A 20,298-nucleotide genomic window follows, 5' to 3' on the forward strand; every position below is an offset into this window, starting at 1 on the left:
TCATGTTTGATCGTGCACAGTCGAATACGTGAAATATTCGAAAAATAATCAGATTTTCGAATAGCGGTTAGTCGATTCGAGGACCGAATAGAATAACGAATTAGTTTTGATTCGTTATTCGAAAGTTTCGAATATTCGCCTGCCCCTAGAGCTTGGCAACGCATTCCACAGCTCGATTATGGCCGAAAAAGAAAAGGTACGGTGAGACACATACTGCGAGCAAAGTAAGGCTGTATAACACAATAGTATTTAATACGAGCACTTCGTTTACCTGGATGCATTGCATACACTACTTTGTCAATTTTTAGCTCTCTCGTAAACGTCAATAGATGGATTGCTGAGATAATGACTCCAACTCTTTAAAAAAGTTTTGGGGGGTTTTACGTGCCAATATCACGACAAGTTTATGAGGCACGCCATAATGGGGACTCTAGATTAGGTTCGACAAACTGGGGTTATTTAACTTGCAGCCAACGCACGGTGCAGGGGTATTTCTTGCATTTCGCTCCCGTCGAAAAGCGGCCGCCGCGGCTGAGATTTGCTCCCGGGATTTCCAGCGCAATGCCAAAGCAGGTAGTCCACTCACCACGGCAGGTAGTGCACGGCAGGTAGGACATAAACAAGGGTAACAAGGCAATAGGATATTTCTAAAGCAGACCTTTAATTTCCGGTGACGATGTTCCTTCGGGCGGGCTTGATTGGAGTGCTGCTGTTTTGGATGCGGATGGTGTAAACGGTACGTATCCAGTGAGGGAACACGGACCACATGCTTTGCAAAGAGCTTTCCATGGAGCACGAGCAACAGACAAAGGACGATGGGTTTCAGAGCAGGCCTCGCGAGTTGGTGGTGAACCCTATAGGAGCGATGGGGTTGCCCGATTTCGTACAGGCGGAGACGAGAAAAGAAATGATAAAACCAGCGAGAGAGAGAGAGGAGGCTGCCACCTCACCCTCTCCCTCTATTATTCGCCGCTGGGCATCACGAGCGCAACCCGTCCACCGGCGTCTTAGGCGGCCTGCTCTTGGATCGCGGCAGGCAACCCCGACACTCTCGGAGTAACAGCGGCGGGAGAGCGCCGACTTCCACTTCACGACTCAGGTGACCCTCTGGCTGAAATAGCGCTGTCCTCAGCCTCCGCCGAGGCATTTCTCCGCGTCGCCGTGGTGAGGGATGCCCTGGAGCTCCTTGCAAGCGCACGCTAGGCAGTCCTCCGCCAAGGTCATCCGGTCCAGTCGAGGAAGCAATTTAAGGGGGGGGGGGGGGGGGGGGGGGGGAAGCGTAGCTCGAGGAGAGGTCATCACAGAGAAGGCGGGTTGCGCATACCTTCGCAGCCTTTATGTTCTTGCCAGAAGGAGGGGCGAACAGGGAGGAGAGCATGCTGGGTGTCGACGAAGACGACAAAAAACGTAATTGGTATAGGACTAACGTATGTACGTGTACCTTTGTATATACCCGAGCCATAAAAGATTGAAACAATAAAAATAGAAATTAAATTAATGGGAGATAAGACTTACGGAGTAACTCTATAACGGATAAGAGAAATGGGAGATAAGATAAGGAGCCATTTTTTCGGGTTGATTTGGACATACCTGGCCCTTTTCCTCTATCTACCTAGGGCAACAGGTGGATCGCTGTGGCCATGGATTACACAACGCGCTACGCCATCACCCGAGCGCTTCCTACCAGCTGCGCCACTGATGTTGCGATTTTCTTCTATGCGGCGTGATTTTATTACATGCAGCTCCACAACCACTTCTCACAGACCGTGGTCGGACATTCCTAACAAAAGTTATCGCAGACATCCTGCAGCCCTGTGCAACGAGCACAAGCTATCCACGTCATACTATTCGCAAACAAATGGCCTCACGGAGCGTCTCAATCGCACTGTCGCAGACATGCTCACCAAGTATGTCTCTTCAGACCATACTGACTGGGACCTCGCTCTACCTTTTGTCACGTTTGCTTATAATTCCTAGTGCCACGACACAGCCGGTTATTCCCCATTTTTCGTTCTGTTCCGCCGAGAACCAGCACTGCGCCTCGACACAACCCTCCCTGTTCACACGGCACCGACCAGTGAATGTGCACTTGACCCCATCGCCCGCGCAAATTGCCCGTGACCGCCTTCTGAACTCCCAAGAAAGTTAACGGCTTTTGTACGACCGGCGACACCGAGACGTGCACTTTCCGCCTGGTTCGTTGGTGCTTCCGTGGTCTCCGTCGCGTCAAGTCGGCCTGTCAGAAAAAACTGCTTTCTCCCTACACAGGCCCATACCGAGTGCTTCGTGTCGTGACTCCCGTCACCTACGAGATCGCCCCTAACGCCCCATCTGTTCCCAGTCCAGTGGTATCGTGCATGTTACACGACTGAAGCAGTATCACCCTTCCAGTGATGACATTTAGACGCTCCGAGACGTCGCTTTTGCCGCCGGGGGATTATGCTACACGCGTGTTGTGTTTGGTTGTTTGAACGAGGCCCGCGGGCGCCATCACTCGAGAAAAGTGGAGGAAAAACGAGCTGGGCTCGCGCGGTGAATCTTACCGGTCAGCGCTGCAACCTCTGTTGTAAGTATAACCTGTACATAGTTGCTAGTCCAATTGATTCGTCCTTCGCGTAACAGTATGTATGCCTACCCTGTTAAATCTCACGCCCGGAGGAAGATGGTGCATGGAACCAGGTGACACGTAAAACGGAGACATCTTGCGCAGCAACGCGAAGGAGGTCATTGCCGCAATTCCCGTGCTCGAAAAACGCAAGCAAACGACTAACTTTCCACGTGGCGAATGAAAGCGTCTACGCGAGTGCGAAAGATGTGCTCCCTCCCCCCTCCCCTCCTGAATTTTGAAGGGGGAGGGGGAGGGGAGTGTTCTCCGGCAGGGCTCCCGCCACCCCGCTGCGGAAAAAAAGGTTAACAGCTGCTCACGATGTGCAAGACTTCGCAGATCTTTCCGTGCCCATGTACTACGGCGCTGAGTACATCGACCGAACGGGTCACCGCGTAAGCAGCCCGCCGCACACGACAGTCGGCACCCGGTAAACAGAGAGGGGCGGCTGCGCTCCCGACTTTGCCGCCACTCCGACCCATCTGCCCCCCCCCCCCCCCTGCCCGCCCTACCTTTCTTCTAGTATTGAATTTCAAAAAAAAGTCCCATAATATACATACATCGATCTTTAGCAAAAATAATTACGGAAAAATAGGTGCTTAGCTCAAATAGTGTGAGCCTTCAGCAAGTGCCCCCCCGAAAAAAAAAGAAAATCCTGGCTACGGGCCTGCACGTTACACAAGCGTTCTTGCATTACGGCCTCTGCGTACTGCAAGCGCCCATTTCGCTCGTCTGCGTAAGCGGCTGGGAATCAAACCCTGCGACCTCGCGCTCAGCAGAGGTCCTCGACTTAACCTGGATGTGTTGTAAAGTAATAATTAGGCCGTTTCAAACTTCTTAAATGAAACCGCACTAGACACGCTGGTGTATTGATACCGTAACGTTGTGTATTCGTATACGCGAATATACTCCTTTTTACTTCACCACCATTATTATCAATGCATTCTTCACGGCTCTTTTTTCCCCAGCTCCGAACGTTTGCAGGCCATGGCTACCCCGCTTCGCTCAAATGTTTTGATTGTATTTGCAGCATTTGTTTATAGTGCCGATGGCATCAAGCATCTTTAAACAGACATTTTTGCAATATTTTTTTTTTACGAAAGTGATTCAAGAGTTAACGTGATATTATTAGCTGCTACACTGCGGATGTAGGGGCGAACGGCTTTTTCTCGCTGTCTCTCTTTCTATATGTACAGGTATTGATATGCGCTCCTTGCAGTGTCGCTGTCCTTTTTCTTCGAATTTTTAGGAAGTTAATAATCCTAATATTATATTATAAAAATACCCGCCCAAGCATTCCATTCAGATGGTTAACCACTTAAGCTGAAACGTGCGGCCCCGATGTTTACGACTGGGTTAATCCCGACGGTTCATTAAAACATTTCTCAATTATTGGTTACGTCTTTGTGTTACAGGTTACATACACGTTCGGCTGCAACATAGAGAACGACGTCACTGACGGTATCCCCACAGTGCGCCGTTGTGGCTTGCGTTCGATGTCTCGAGTTTGCTCGGCGGCCTAGGTCAGCAGCATTCGCCCACCATTGCTGCTTGCGGTTCTTCGAAATTAAATTGCTTCAAAGTTAAATCCATCCTTCACGTGAGACAATAAATTGCTGATACCCCCGTAAACACGGCATCCCCATTACGACGACAGAAGAGAAGTGAAATTCTACGCTGGAACGATGAGCGGCAACGCAGCCAGCTGTGGATGAAGACAACGACGACGAACGCGGGAGCAGTGGCACGAGCGCGTGCGCAGCACGAGCGCAACCCGAGGGGCGCCAGCGAGCCAGCTGCGGAAGTAGACGACGACGCTCGAGCCAATGCTGATGATGATAGTTTTCTGTACACAGGCGACAGACAGACTCTTTTTCGTTCCTCCTAGCCATATAAAGCTTCGCTTTAAGAGATAACAATCTGCAGCACACGCGTTTTGTTTGGGCATGTATTTTATTCTTGTGTCATATTATACAACATGTACAATCAAAATATCTCGCTGAGTGAGCAATATCTTTGGCACGGCGGTGCTATTTCTTACTTAATCAAGATAGCTAAAGACCCAGTGTTTCATTTCCCAATGGGTATCTCCACTCCGACGCCGACGTTGGCCTCCGGCTTGCCCTTGTACGTCTTTCCTTCGTGCCGAAGCACATCCTGGGAGACGCCGCCGCCCAGAACCACTTTGGCACCGTTGTTGGCACGGTAGACGTCGTACTCTCCACGCACCTCGGCGCCACCCTGGAAGTTGTGCGGATTGCGACCTCCGGCTTGCGCATTGACTTCATAGCGGAACTGCAATAAAACATACAAAAAGGTTATAGAAAGGACCATAGTTCTTCCGCTTGCGACATAGGGTAGAAGTTATAATCAATCAATCAATCAATCAATCAATCAATGATTATTTGATGTTCCCTCGAAGAACCGGAGGTCTACGTATGGGCGCACAGGTAAAAAAAGAAAAAGAAAAGGTAAGACAGCTACGACTAAAAGTTACGGGATAAAAAGTAGAATTGAAAGGGGGAAAAGCGGAGAAACACACATTTAGCAACAATACAGCAATAACACAAGACAGAGACGGGAAACATACACGGACGGACAGAAAAATTACGAGAAGACAGGAGAGAGCTGTCGGTGTACAGAAGGCTCAAGAGACAGTGTGAAGATCGTAACAGGAAGAAAATACGCTTTGAGAGATATCAAGGTGGAGGAAATGACCGTTGTATAAAGCTCGCATTATGTGCAAAGGTGTCATGCAAAATAAGGAAGGAACGTGTAAGGGTCTATGTTGCCTGGCAGCGTTCTACGTAAGCGTGCAGTGAAAGAAGGTGGTGGACGCCTGCATGTAATAATTCCATGAATGATATTGCTTAAAAAGAGGACGTCTATACGACTACGGCTGCAGCTAAGTGACTTGAGATGTTGTTGGGGGGTGCGTGATGTCAGAAAGCGATTTTAATTGTTTGTGCCATTCTAAATCACTGAGGCATATTCAAGTAATAGGAGACAGATGGATGTAAACAACTTGAGGAAGGGAATTCAGGCACGGAAATCTCTTGTAAGTCTGCAGACCAAACGGGGCACGCGAATGCCTCGCGATGCTACGCGCTTAGCGTACGGTTGTAGAAGCTTAACGTGCCATCAAAAAGCACACCGAGGTAGCTTATTTCAACTACTTTCGTCAACACTACATGATCAAAAGAATAAGGGATGACGATGTTATGGGTATAAATATGCTCAAACAGCGCGACTGAGATAAGGACACACATACAAACAGATACCACATAAGAAGCACTGACTGCGAACTGAACTTTTATTTGAAGAACACCAGCCTTTATATATCCAGCCCAGTAAAGGCATCCCTACACAAATTCATATACTTGACTAATTATAGTCCATCATGCAAAAAGGCGATTTATTTTTCTGAGAACATCAGAGAGGGCACTGTTGCACATCTATCGGCAGCCTTTCTCATATAAAAGTCAACAACGCATTTGTCACCACGCCTGTGAATTATTTACGCGGGCTTCTCTCATTCCTGCTTTTCGCATTAGTCATGCTATCTCTTCTTGTTTTCCAGCCCTTTCAGCTGTATGTACAAACGGTTCCCTGCGCATTTATCCATAGGCGCGGTCCCGTAAAGTCGCAATTTGCGGAAATAACTTCCGCGGAAGGCCCCATGAGCGAAGGATAGAGTGAGAGAGTAGAGTAATTAGGCTGCCCTACACAAGATGGCCGGCTTATGACGCCAATGAGCCCAGCGTAGGCTAGCAAACAGCCAGGATATAGTAAGGAAGAGAGGGTGGTAAGGATAGCAGCATCTGCCCGTGCGCTTCTGCATTATCACAACTTCTATAGCGATGTCCGCCATCTTGTGTGAGTCAAGCTAGTTCTGCAGGGAAGTGCATTTGCAGAATTTCAAATAAACCCTAATGCATCGTCCTTTTATTTGCTGCAATAAGCATCTTATGGGAGCTGGGTTCCGTCGCCATAATAATATATGAAATAGCCTTGGTACTTTGAGAGACTTTCGCTATTTATGAGAAGGCAGACATGTCAACGTGGTGCCTTTATCTAGACCAGTACCGATACGGCTGATAAGAAATAGCACGGAAATAAAAATTCACCTGTCTTGCGAATTTCGACATTTTTGGTGATGAGATTGATGCGCTTTTTTTTACAGGATCAAATCAAAGTATCCATTCGTTCTTACCCCAAAAAGTTTTCTAATTGACGGGGATCTTATTGCGAATAAAAGCAAGTACTTACACGGCTGGGCCGCGGTCTGAAGTTGAACTTGGGCCTCTGGAAGCCAGAACAAAAGGGATCAATGAGCAACGCATGGCTAAGAACACCTAAATATTACTATTCGGAAATATGCCCCATCCCCGACGCTTTCACTTTCTGGGCACAGTTGTAAGAACTTTAAATAATTTATCCATGAATGACGCTAGCACATAGCCTCATTGTACACTTTTTTTTTCTGTGTAAAATCAGTGCTAGCCAACCCTGTTTCGCAGGCAGGAAATACCAGTGCTGAAAACCACAGCGTGTATAAATAGAGTCAAAACCTCAGAATTTCCTTCAGTGATGACACCTAGATAGAATTTCCTTTTCTTAGAGTTAGTACAGAGATTCAAAACATTTTCGATGTACGCATAAGTCGCCGTCTTTTTATTTCTCAATGATTTCTTGGCTATGCTTCTTAGCGGTCAAATTTCCACTAGCCGCACACCAAGGACACAGTAAACTTCATATGCTGGCTTTTTTTATCACGTCTCCTTTTTATTAATTTACTTAATATTTCTTTTCGGGGCAAATACGCATTTACTGGAAATAAGCACATAAACTGTATTGGCCATGAAACTGGAAGAGGGGCTTACATGCAAAACAATAGAACACCACCGAAGGCACTGAACTGTGTTTTCTTTGTTTTTTTATGATAGGAAATACCATCGGCTAGGCAGATTACTCGTCGCCGTCACCCTTATCTGCCGCCACCTAGTGACGCTGCCAATTAAAACGCAGACGTTCGTGCCCGCCATCAAGCTCTTAAGTTAACGCGATAGCGTTAAGGGCCCCTTGTCGCAGAAAATCCGCTGTCGGCGCCAGGCGGCGTTGGCCGTTACAGATAATTTGCGTATATATTTAGGTATATATATATGCCACGCCTAGCTATATGACATGCGGTAAATGCGGGTTATATTGTCATACCATTACATCACTAAAGGAACGATTCACAACTTGTCTTACATTCATGACAGAGTTATTGCTTGGAATTTTCAGAATGACCGCCCACAAACACACATGATGAAACAAAACACCGACAGCGCATGTCTTTAATATTCAATCCTGGAATATAAAAAGTGCGAAAGAATGATAGAAATCTGAAAATGATGTAATGTTTTTGGCATGACTGTGCACTACCTCCGGGATGGGCCCATGCAAGAGACCGCGTTTCTACCAGAAAGCTCGCCTTCGTGCGTAGCGTTTGCCGCCAGCGTTTTCCGGTAGACATTACAGTTACAGAAGCTGGAGTTGCCGGGAAGCCTGCGAAGCAGTGAGGGTTCTTTGAATGCTATCGAGTTCCACCCTTATTAAAGGCGAAGCTTAAGCATCCTCTCATTTTTTGCTTTTCTCATTCTCCAATCACATGCCGACATGCCACAAGTAAAAATTACCTGGATGCTTGCATCCTTGCAAAAATTTAAACCGCAGTTAGCAAAGAGCGAGCGAGGAACGACGTTTAATATTAGATTCGGTTGCTACTCATGTTTAAAAAAATACTGGCATCCATATTTTTCTTAACGTAACCTGTGGTGTAGTATTGCTTCAATGGACATGCAGTCCTGTAGCCTGACTGAAATTTTAGGTAAGGCAAGTTTTAAGTGTGAATATCCAAGTGGCACATGTCCCGAGATTTATATAACCGTCGACATGGTGCTCTCACTTGCCGGACCCCCCCCCCCCCTGCCGCTATACAACAGTGATAGCTAGGAAAGGCTACAGAAGAAGCCATAGGTTGGGTGAACAGTCGTTGCTAACACAGCAACGACTTATTGTTATTATTGCCAGGCTGCCATACAAGCCCATGGAAGGTCTCGGCAGGCCTAGCAACCATATCTGTAGTAATTGCATGTGTACTGCAGATTATTATTGTTATTGTTATTATTATTGTGGCTGTTGTTATTGTTGTTATTAGTAGCAGTAGTAGTACAACAACAAAAACTACTATGGCTACTACACAGAGGGACTAATAAAGCGAAATATGCAGTTCAGGAAGACTTGGAAGCATGCGTATATTATTACTTGCTGGTAGGAAAACATTTTGCAACAGAAATAATATTGAGAATAGAGCTCGATCAACTGTTCTCGCAATCTGCGCAAAAGTTCAATGGCACCATCAAGAGTAGCAATTACTAGGTACACTGTCTGAACGATGACAGAAAGAAAAAGAATCCTCGTATAGCACTTACATCTGCGCTGACGACCACCGCAGCTGTAAAGAAAAAATAAAAGTGTGTCAGGGATCGATCAGGACAAATATGATGAAATCGCTCCCCCAAGCAAAGCAAGAAAGTGGAAATCACTTTGTGTCTTCTATTGGAAAACGGACACAACTATTTTTGTTTTACATACAGAAAATAGAAAAAAAAACGTGCATATGGAAGCATCGTGGGCTGGCATGTGCCAGCGTGTGCTGGCACATGCCAGCCCATGCTGAAATACAAAAAAAGTATACGAGAAAAACACCTGCCACTAAAGCTTAGAGCAACTAATTTCTTATCTTTATACTCCTCCGGTGAGACATAGCGCTTGCTCCGTGAACGCGGTATATGCACGCGCATGTAAATACTAAAGTGCCGCTTCACGACCTTTAACGTCGCCCGACGTTCCGCAGATTTTGCGCCTTCAACTCTTAGAGCGATGCAAAGGTATGACAAAAAACAAAGTTGCCTAAGGCAGCCGAACGAGCCCCGCAGGAAAGCACGTTCGCGCGCTTACGCTGGAGGTTCTCTGTCATCGGCACGGATAGGAAAAACAGGCGAATAAATCCAAGCTCACGCTTTACTCAAGGACGCTCTTGAGGCTGCAGGCATTGAGGTGAACACATGGTCATCTGAATGCCAGCGTGTGGCGTCGGGTCACTCTGCCCAATATAAGGCGGCCCCGCAACAGCTACGCCCCCAATCAAGCGCCTAACAACAAATTTTGTAATTACGATCTTCTGAGCGGTGCATCAGACAGACGAGAATATTATGGCCGAGTGCCGATGGCAGGTTGTTGATGTTGCGGCGCAGTCAGCACCAATGACGCCGTCTGGACGGATCGCCGGAGCCGCCGTGAGTGAATGGCGACACGCCGCACGAGCGAAGCGGTGAGCAAAAGAGAAAATGATGCCTCGCCAGTGTCTGCACGGCTTCCTCGACACGTGGCGAGGATCCCCTTACGCATACCGGGGCGTGGCAGCCAGTGATTGCTGACGACGTCCTCGGGTTAACCTTTCATTTTTTTTCTGTTTTTCTTTTTCTTTGATCTCGCTTCTTTGGCGAAATGAGTTTTCGCGGAATTCGCAGGGCAGATGGTTTCGCGAAAGCAGTGTTTGTCTCCCAAGCGACAGCCCGAATGCGCTGTTGGGAAACTGCAGTTTTTCAGAATGCATATATCATCGCGCATCACGAAGGAAAAATAGACAGGACTGGCATGGCTGACATCTAAAACACTGTCTTGATGCAACGTTTCCTCAGCCGTCGTATTTTCTAGTTTATTACAGCTGGCAAGCTTTGTTGCTGAAGGGGGCTACGAAGTTTTAAGCAGCCTTCGCATACGAAATCCCGATTCAGTTATGAAGCTTACTTTTCTAATAAACGTATTGTTGCATCCTCCTGCTTTGTTGTTGATGCAAAAAATGTTCCTTTTATGTGCAGTTCCATTGGTGGCGCTCAGTAACCATTCTAAATTACATGCTGAAACAACTATTACTGGATGACGTGTGCGGGGGCTTTTCTTAAGATGGTTTTGTTCAACTATTACATTTAGCACATAATGAAATTCATAAGAACGTATATCGGGATAATGAACATTAGCGCGTTTATTGCTGACAGCGGTGATCTATGCGAGGTTGCTATCAAGTACCGCTAGCGCGGGAAATACTTAACACAACACACCCACACACATTATCTTCCATAGAGAAGTCTTTTTCGACCTTCATCCACGAAAATGGGGAGAAGGCCCTCGTCAGGCATTGTGCCTTTTGGCCTCCTTCTTGGAGTGTGTATTCACTTCAAATAAAGAATAAATAAATAAAAATAAAAAAGCGGCCTTTATATTAAACTTAATGCATATGTGAATAGGCACTGCAACCCGTATTGTTATTTAAGTGTCCATAAAGCAAACCAATGATACGTTGCCATTGTATGCAATCTTTTGCTGAAATCTTGCCTTATGCATCTCACAAAAAAAAAAGAAATTTCCCGTTGTGTCTTTTTCATACAATCTTCAGCAACACTCAGCTGTCCGCACCGTTCTTGCTGTAGCTTTCTATATTCTTCGGAGAACTGTCGTGGTCGGGAATCGAACCCGAAACCTCGTGCTCAGAAACGCATCCTCATAACCGCTGAGGATCCACACAAGCGGGTTACATATCACCGCAACCCCTTGGCCAAATGTTTGCCTGGCAGTGCTTTCATTTCAATAACTCAACGTTACCCCGACGAACAGTTCAACCGTTCCGAACCAAATTTCTCGGCTCGGCGCAGGTGTGCTACAAAAGTGATGCCAGAAAAAGCTGAGTTGCACACTTACCGACAAAGACGACCAAGAGCACGAGACAAAGGCGAGACATCTCCGATGCTTGATCAGTGGACGCCGTTAAAGCAACACAAGCGGCAATGAAATGGCAGATGCGGACGACGATCCAAGGTGCCGCAGCGCTCCGCTATTTATGCCCCGAATGATCTCGGGCTGTTTGCCTCATCGGCAGCCGCGCCCACCTCGGCGAGACATCCGAGACGAGCGGGCAGGTTGCACGAGCCGAGGCAAACCACCGCCACCGGGTTTCACAGCGAATATCGCATTCATGCACACGGAAGTCGGTTCGCCTTCGGAAGCGCTCGCCATTGTAATATCTCCTCGCGCCGGGGCTTTCCTGGGCCGGCGTGCATGACGGATGCCCGATTGCAAACGCCGGTTATGTGGACAAGCGTCCGGCTCAGCGACCGCTGCCACGTGCCTCATCTCTGCCGGTGAGCGAGGAGGAGGAGGTCGCTGACACTCCACAGAACAACACGCGGTAAGGACGCTAAGCACGAGCTTTGCGGAGTTGCATTCATGCAAAGATCCTCGAGATAGCAGGCACTAATTTCGGTGGTAATAGAAATGAACGAAACTTCACATCAGTTAGCGTGAGATACACGGCACACATTGCCAGTAGAAATTAACTTTAGCACGCATCATACTTCCACGCAAGCTCAATTACTGAAGAAATCACACGGGACGAATACTCAATGCGCAAGACCTTCTGCCGAATCGACTGAATATTGTTCCTTCTAGCTCATAACGTGTAGCGTAGTAGTGAGGGGTGCTGGCCACCTGGCAGACCGGGTAACTCTCTGATAGGACGGCCTCTTGCATCTAAATGTAGCCACAACATTCATGATGTACGAACATCCTGCTACCGCGAGCGTCACCCGCACTCCGACGTAAATGTGGTAACGCGCATGACATTTACTTTGACACAACGTACGCAACATCACGGAAGCGGCCAGTTTTAGTAAGTAGTCTGAGTGACTTTAATATCCGCCTTGCTACTACTTATCAAATGTACGCAACTCACACAATATACGAAGTCTCCTCACGATGTAGGACCTTCGAATGCGCTAAGGGGGGTCGGAAAGCTAATTCCTTGGCGCGAAATACACTCAAAATAGCTAGGAAAGAAATAACATGACATGTAAGGCCTCCATTTTATTTGAAATCGGGCCATCAACCTCAGATGCATGTAGCAGAAGCAGTTTTTTTATTATTTATTTACAGGTATTGTTCGTCAAGATCAGGAACAACATAGGAGTGGCAAAAGAGTGATCACGAAATATACAATACAGAGTCAATAGAACAAGAGGAAAAAAAGAAGCACTCTAGCCGTACATTTTACGATCGCAAATACTCAGAAAGCAGGGAAATGTTCGCGAGTGCTTCCACTTGTTTATTTATTATCAATTTATTTATCACTACTTCAAAGGACCCGGTGTAGGGTATTACATGACGGATGGGTAATTACTGCAGTGAAGTGTGGACTGTACGGCAGCCTTGAAATAATGTGCCCGGCGTCGGTGGAACGATCATTCCAGTGATGGACAGCTTTCACCAAAAAGTCTAACAGCACAATGCATGCTGGAATACTCTTCCAATCACGCGTTGCAACCAACTCGAAACATACAACGTATCTGGCCAACAGCAACATACTTGACAACAGCCACATAGGCTGTTGACATGTCACTTCTTGTAGGTACGTTGTAAGCATCAAACAACTATTTTACTAATTTTATTAGCGACAAATGAAGGTGGGCACCAAGGCAGAAATAAGTAAGCAGGACACTATCGTGTTTCGGCAGCGTCACAAAAGGGTTTATCGTCGGTCACGTTTAGAGCTGTCTTGCGCTCCGTGTCATATGGAAGGTAATGGGATGGAAAGACACAAACGATATGGTATGAAAGCGGAAACTGCCAACTGTATACCGACGAGTGTGTAAGCGCACTGTCGAAACTTCTGACTGACATTGCGATAGAGCTCGAAAAAAAATAACGTGTCCTTGTAAACCAGGCAACAAAGGAAGTTAACTTTATTGACATTATGTATTTGTGCTTTTATTTGGCCTTGCCTTTCTGCCCGTCTTCACAAGTTGTAATCGAAATCGTCTTTCGCTTGTAATGTTCAGAAAGCTGCTGACATCACCTGTTTATGCCCATGTGCTATGCTTTATATTTTTCTGGTTGGATCAGATGTCGAAGAAATTGAATGTAGCACATAGCGTAATTCGTAAGGTTCAGGATTATCTGAAGAGGCGGGCGTTACTGGCGTGACAAACCGAAATGTGCAAGGGTGCAATTAAAAACGATCCATCGATTTGCTTTTCAATTATTGATTTGGGGACACACGTTACGACTGCGAATTTGAAGACGAGCAGTAGTGAAGTCATGCCTGCGTGACAGAAATCATAAAACTAACGGCACTATGGAGATATCGTCCCGGAATTCTGCTAAACGAATGAATCAGTGTTACATTTACGATTATCCAGAATTGGTTGACGCGCCCTTTTGGTAAACCGTCAATTCTAACGACAACGTATTTCGGACCACACTTCAACGCCGGATATCTCGAAAGTGATGCTAGACCTACGAATTCTGCTAGGGAAACTCGACTTCAATAACGCTTGGCTTCGAATACGCTATTCAAGTATATGTGGTCTGGAATGGATTTCTGGGGTCTTACGTTCCAAAACCACGATTTGAGTATCAGGCCCGCCAGAGTGGGGCACTCCGGATTAACTTTGACCACCAGGGGTTCTTTAACTTGCTCCCAATGCACGGGACACGGGCGTTTTTGCATTTCGCCCTCATCTAAATGCTGCTGCCGCGGCCGGGATTCGATCTCGCGACCTCATGCTGAGCAGCGGAACACCATAGACGCTAAGCCACCACGGCGGGTGAAATATATGTGATCTGGAGCGAATAATAAAATGGTAATTAGTGAATATGGTGAATTAGTCACACGGACTTTGGCATTTATCGTGCAAGTAACGTTCACCTGTTCAGGTTTCAATTTATTGCAATAAAGAACATAGTTTAAATGATTAAGCCGAATTATTCTCTCTCTCACAGGCGATACAGTTGAAAAATTTATTCGAACTGAAAAAAAGAAAGAACAGGAGGAACAGGTGGTGCAAGATACATTCTTGCCATAGATAACATAAATGGCACGTATAACTTTCGTACCTTCGCTTGTGTTGTTCCACCCTTTTGTTATCCCTGAGAACTTTTACGCTTACTTATTTGAACGTGGGCGCTGCTTTTTATTTCGTGCTCGTTAATCTCGATCACTAAAATATGAACAAACTAGCCAAAATTAAATACTTGAAACTCTTGGCTCTTACGAGTCAAAAACACTATCTGATCATGATGCACGCCGTCGTGGTGGACTCCGCATTCATTCTGACCACCTCAGGTTATTTAACCTGCACCCAATGCACGCGAGCGTTTTTAGAATCCGCCCGCGCAATAGGAAGCACAGCGGCTCGAATTGAACCCGCGACCTCTTTGCTCAGTATCGGCCAATTAGCCCAAAAACTGGCAATATACATTGAGCGGAGTTTGCGCGTAACGACCATATGGCTGCAGCCGACAAAATAACCTTTGCGCGTGTGACAGGCAAATTAGGACGTGGCAGTAATTTAATGCCGACACGCCAAGATAAGCACCACGTCAAACTCACGCAACAGGCTAGGGTAGGCAAGGTGTGTGTTTAGCTCCTTGACAGAGTGTTTTAGTGTCACTGCTTTCTTCAGAAAGTCAGTCGATCGGTCGGTCAGTCGGGCGGACAATTTATACGCGGAGGTTGTGCGGAGAGGGATGGCACGAAGGCACTGAAGTGTCGCACAATGTGCCTATTCAATAAATCTAGTCCACTCACTTGTTGCTCTTACGAAGAAAAGACCCCTTATCGAAACGTTCTCTACAATGTCATCTCTTGTTACACCGCTATTCAGCATTCTGGTTTTGTCCTGTTCTGCTTTGGAGAGATTGAGAGAGTCAGTACTTTAGCTACTCCATTTCTCTGCGTTATAGAGCAAGAAATAAAGAAATATATCATTAAACTAATAAGGAGTTCACATCAGTTCAAACCCCCACCATACATAAACTTCGTAGACCTGATTCAGTGATGCAGATATATATATATATATATATATATATATATATATATATATATTGTACTGTGAAATAAGGAGCAGTGGGGATGTGTCTGTGAGAGAGAACGACGAGAGAGATAAGTCTTGTGTCGTACCTCTCGCTACATTATCGTGCTAGTCGCGAACGCTGACTTCCCCAAGTGCTTCGTAACATTTGGTGGAAGGTGCTGGGCCTGTTGCAAACCTGGATCTCCGCAGCCGGACAATCCCTGTCACATCTCCCATGCCTGAGGAGACTCGTTCTACCGATCCACCCCCGGCACCGCCTTCGGTCGTCTGTCCTGGTGCGCCACGCCAACGGGATCCTCCCGTATTCAATGGCACTGACGATCATGACGTATAGGACTGGCTGTCATCGTACGACCGAGTGAGTGCCCACAACAAATGGAATAACACTGACAAGCTTGGTTACGTACCGTTCTACCTGTCCGGGGTCGCCCATCTTTGGTTCCGCAACCATGAGGCTGACTTTTCTACCTGGACAGCATTCAGAACGAAACTTCAAGAAGTATTCGGTCGCCCTGCTGTGCGTAAACTTCGGGCTGAGCAACAGCTTCGCTGTCGTGCCCAACAAACGGGCGAAAGCTTTACCTGCTACATTGAAGATGTAGTTGACAATTGCCGGCGTATCAACCCAGATATGTCCAAAGATGACAAAATTAAGAACATATTGAAAGGCATAGACGATGATGCCTTCCAAATGCTCTTGGCAAAGAATCCTCAGACGGTCAACGACCTCACCTCGCTTTGCCAGAGCTATGAAGAGCTACGCAAACAACGGCTTTCTACGCGCCGAGCTTCCGCTCCGCACGTCGCGCTTTCAGCTCTGGGTGACGGTGCCAGTGCTACTTCTTCCAGTACAGCAATCTTCGACCAAATCAAGCAATTTGTGCAAGAAGAAGTGGCCCGCCAGCTCTCTCTTCTGCCCGCCAGTCAGGTGTCGGAGTCACCCTTGTCTCCTGATCTCCGTCAGGTGATACAAGACCAAGTTGCTAGCGCCGTGCCACTTGCTCATCAACCGCCTCCTACGCCTGTTCCACTTACCTACGCTGCCGTTGTCGCAAATCCAAGGCCTCCGTCTGCATCTATTCAATCCAGACTTACCAGCGCTTTTCCCTCACCTCCGCAAGTGGCTGCAACATATGCGCCTCCAAGCAGCTACTGGCCGCCACAGCAGCCCGTGCGCCCACCTCGCCAATATATCCATCAGTCTCAGCCCGCTGTTCTCAATCCATGGCGCACTCATGACAACCGCCCTATCTGTTATTTTTGCGGCCTGCCTGGGCATGTAGCACGGTTTTGCCGCCGGCGCGGCTGGTATCCTTCGGATTCTCCGATGGCACCAAGCAACGGCGACTCTCCGTTCCGTTCCGCTTCTGCCGCTCAGCAATTCGAAGCCTCACCTCCTGCTTCCCGAACCTTCAATACCCGTCGGTCTCCGTCACCCCGTCGGCGTTTTCTGTCGCCGCTTGTGCGCCGCCCTGAAGCTCTCCGAGCAGAAAACTAAGCAACGCAGTTCCGGAGGCAAGAACTGCGATCTCAACGAACTGCTCAAGACCTAATTTTTTTCCTGCGAACGTCCTTGAAGTTTATGCCGAAGACATTGTCGTCCATGCACTTGTAGACACGGGAGCAGCAATATCAGTGATTTCGAATCAGCTTCGTCTTCAACTCAGAAAAGTCGCGACGCCATATTCTGCTGTTTCCTTACGCACAGCAAGCGCGGCGCCGATTGAACCCTTAGGGAAGTGTACCGTGCGTGTTCTTATAAGCGGCACTTTATACCGTGTTGAGTTTGCTATTCTGCCCCGCTGCTCCCATGCCATGATTTTAGGATGGGACTTTCTTTCATCTCATCGTGCCGTTATAGATTGTGCCCGTGCTGAACTCGCTCTGTCGCCATTCGGCCCCAACATTTTTGAAGACACTGATGACGCTTCCGGTCGTGTGCTCGTCACCGCCGACACCGAGATTCCTCCATACTCTGCCGCACTTGTGCCCGTATCCTGCGTCGGGTTTTCAGACTCCACAGTTCTTTTCACGCCGTCTAAACTTGTTGCTCGCCGTCATCCCTTCTTGCTTCCTTTTGCCCTTCTTGCCATTCGACAAGGTTCCAGCGCACTTTATGTATCGAACCGGTTTCCTTGCACTGCTAGACTGCTCCACGATGAGTGTCTTGGTTATGCTGATGCAATCGAGCCGAGCTTCCTCTATGATGTGCCTGACGACCCGGATTCTCCTCAGGTTGACGCTATGGCCCTTCAAGTTTCTCCTCCGACGCCGCAATGTGACCCAACATTTTCCCGATGTATTGATCCCAACCTCACTCCAAGTCAGCACGCCCAGATCGCCAATATCCTTGACCGCTTTCCCACTTCATTCGACTTCCAACCATCTCGCTTAGGTCGCACTTCCACTGTTGTCCATCACATCGACACCGGCAACCATGCGCCTTTACGCCAGAGGCCGTATCGTGTATCCGCCACGGAGCGTGACGTCATCGCTGAGCACGTTGGAGACATGCTCCAACGCGGTGTCATACAACATTCGCACGGTCCCTGGGCTTCTCCTGTTGTGCTTGTCAAAAAGAAAGATGGCACAATTCGCTTTTGCGTGGACTACAGGCGCCTCAATAAGATCACCCGCAAGGACGTTTATCCACTACCTCGCATTGACGACGCGCTAGACTGCCTCCAAGGAGCCGAATTCTTCTCATCTTTAGACTTGCGATCCGGGTATTGGCAAGTCCCTGTGGCTGAGTCAGACCGCCCAAAAACGGCTTTCATCACACCCGACGGTTTATTTGAATTCACCGTGATGCCATTTAGCCTGTGTAATGCGCCTGCCACATTTGAAAGAATGATGGACAACATCTTGCGCGGCCTCAAATGGCAGTTATGCCTGTGTTACCTGGACGACATCGTTATCTTTTCACCGGACTTTCCTTCCCACTTACTTCGACTTGAACGCGTCCTCACATGCGTAGCCGATGCTGGCCTCCAGCTTAACTTGAAGAAGTGTCGCTTCGCCGCCCGGCAGCTGGTCATCCTCGGCCATGTCGCGTCGAAAGAAGGTGTACTCCCTGATCCGGCGAAACTACAAGCTGTTGCCCAGTTTCCGCGACCAAAGACCTTGAAAGACCTGCGCAGCTTCATTGGGTTAGCGTCATACTTCCGCCGTTTCATCCACAATTTCGCCGCCATAATAGCACCTTTGACGCAGCTTCTTGGTGGTGACCACAACTTGTCGACCTGGTCACCAGATTGCGATGCGGCATTCACGAAGCTGCGTCGTCTTTTGACGTCTCCCCCAATCCTGCGCCATTTCGACCCTAGCGCTCCAACAGAAATCCACACGGATGCCAGTGGCGTCGGCCTTGGTGCCGTTCTTGCTCAGAGAAAGGTTGGCTTCGATGAGTACGTCGTCGCCTTCAGCATTCGTGCACTAACTAAACCTGAATTGAACTATTCAGTAACTGAAAAAGAGTGCCTGGCTATAATCTGGGCCATAACCAAATTCCGCCCGTATCTCTATGGCTGCCCATTTGATGCAGGAGTACGACATTCAAGTGCTGTACCGTTCTGGCCGAAAACACTCGGATGCGGATGCCTTGTTTTGTTCGCCACTGACAGACGAGGTTACCTCCCCGAAGGCCCCATTGTCCGAGTCTTCCCTTGCTGCCACGGATATCCTTCTGGAGCAGAAGAAAGACCCTTGGATTGTGTCAATGCTCAGTTTCTTGTCCACCGCATCGACAACCTCTACCAATCGCGCCTTACGTCGCCAAGTCCATCACTTCTCCATTCGCGACGGGCTCTTATACCGTCGTAACTACCTCCCGGACGGCCGCAAATGGTTGCTTGTCATCCCTCGACATCTACGTTCGGATATTTGTGCAGCGTTCCACGACGATCCCCAGTGCGCACATGCAGGTGTGCTAAAGACATACGCGCGTCTACGCCTTCGTTACTACTGGCGAGGGATGTACCGATTCATCCGTCATTATGTCCGCTCCTGTCTCGTTTGCCAACGCCGCAAAGATCCCCCTCGTCGTTCAACCGCTCCATTGCAGCCTTTGCTTTGCCCAGCACGTGCTTTTGATCGCGTCGGCATCGACATTTATGGACCTCTGCCACTCACATCCGACGGCAACCGCTGGGTAATCGTGGCCATCGACCATCTTACGCGCTATGTGGAAACTTCCCCTTTGCCCAGCGCTTCTGCACGTGACGTCGCCTGGTTTCTCCTGCGCCGCATCATCCTTCGCCACGGAGCTCCCAGGGCAGAGGCCGCGTCTTCCTCTCCGACGCCATCGAGGCTCTCCTCAAAGAATGCCGCATCATTCATCGCACCACTACTGCATACCATCCGCAGACCAATGGCATGACCGAGCGCTTTAATCGCACTCTGGGTGACATGCTGGCCATGTACGTTGCGTCCGACCCAACCAAATGGGACCATGTTCTACCATTTCTGACTTACGCTTATAATACCGCCACGCAGACGACCACGGGATTTTCGCCCTTCTTTCTCCTGTACGGACGCAAACCTTTTTCCACAATGGACACTATCCTTCCGTACCGCCCTGACAACACAGAAACCACTACCTTGTCTGATGCTGCTGCACACGCTGAAGAGTGTCGCAAGCTATGCCGTATATTTACGTCAGAAGACCAGCAATGCCAGAAGCACCATCGAGAAACTTCACATGCTCCTGCATCCTATGCT

At 48.1% G+C, this 20,298-nt stretch overlaps 2 protein-coding genes across 2 annotated transcripts in view; both read right to left on the bottom strand.

Moving 5' to 3' along the window:
* Nucleotides 1-1,007, bottom strand: part of LOC119445530 (monocarboxylate transporter 9-like) — a 69,556-nt gene extending 68,549 nt beyond the window's left edge. The window contains exon 1 of the mRNA XM_037709795.2: nucleotides 659-1,007. The gene's annotated coding sequence lies outside the window, so the exon portion shown is untranslated. The remainder of the gene's footprint in view (nucleotides 1-658) is intronic.
* Nucleotides 1,008-4,539: 3,532 nt separating this feature from the next.
* LOC119445531 (uncharacterized) lies at nucleotides 4,540-11,747 on the bottom strand. Its single transcript, XM_037709797.2, has 4 exons — nucleotides 11,411-11,747; nucleotides 9,082-9,104; nucleotides 6,875-6,910; nucleotides 4,540-4,900 (listed from the first exon to the last, which is right to left on the bottom strand). The coding sequence occupies exons 1-4, from the start codon at nucleotides 11,448-11,450 to the stop codon at nucleotides 4,676-4,678; spliced, it is 324 nt and encodes a 107-aa protein (XP_037565725.1). The 5' UTR covers nucleotides 11,451-11,747; the 3' UTR covers nucleotides 4,540-4,675.
* Nucleotides 11,748-20,298: the final 8,551 nt, after the last annotated feature.

This window comes from Dermacentor silvarum, chromosome 3 (genome assembly GCF_013339745.2).
Source record: "Dermacentor silvarum isolate Dsil-2018 chromosome 3, BIME_Dsil_1.4, whole genome shotgun sequence".
Lineage (NCBI taxonomy): Eukaryota > Metazoa > Arthropoda > Arachnida > Ixodida > Ixodidae > Dermacentor > Dermacentor silvarum.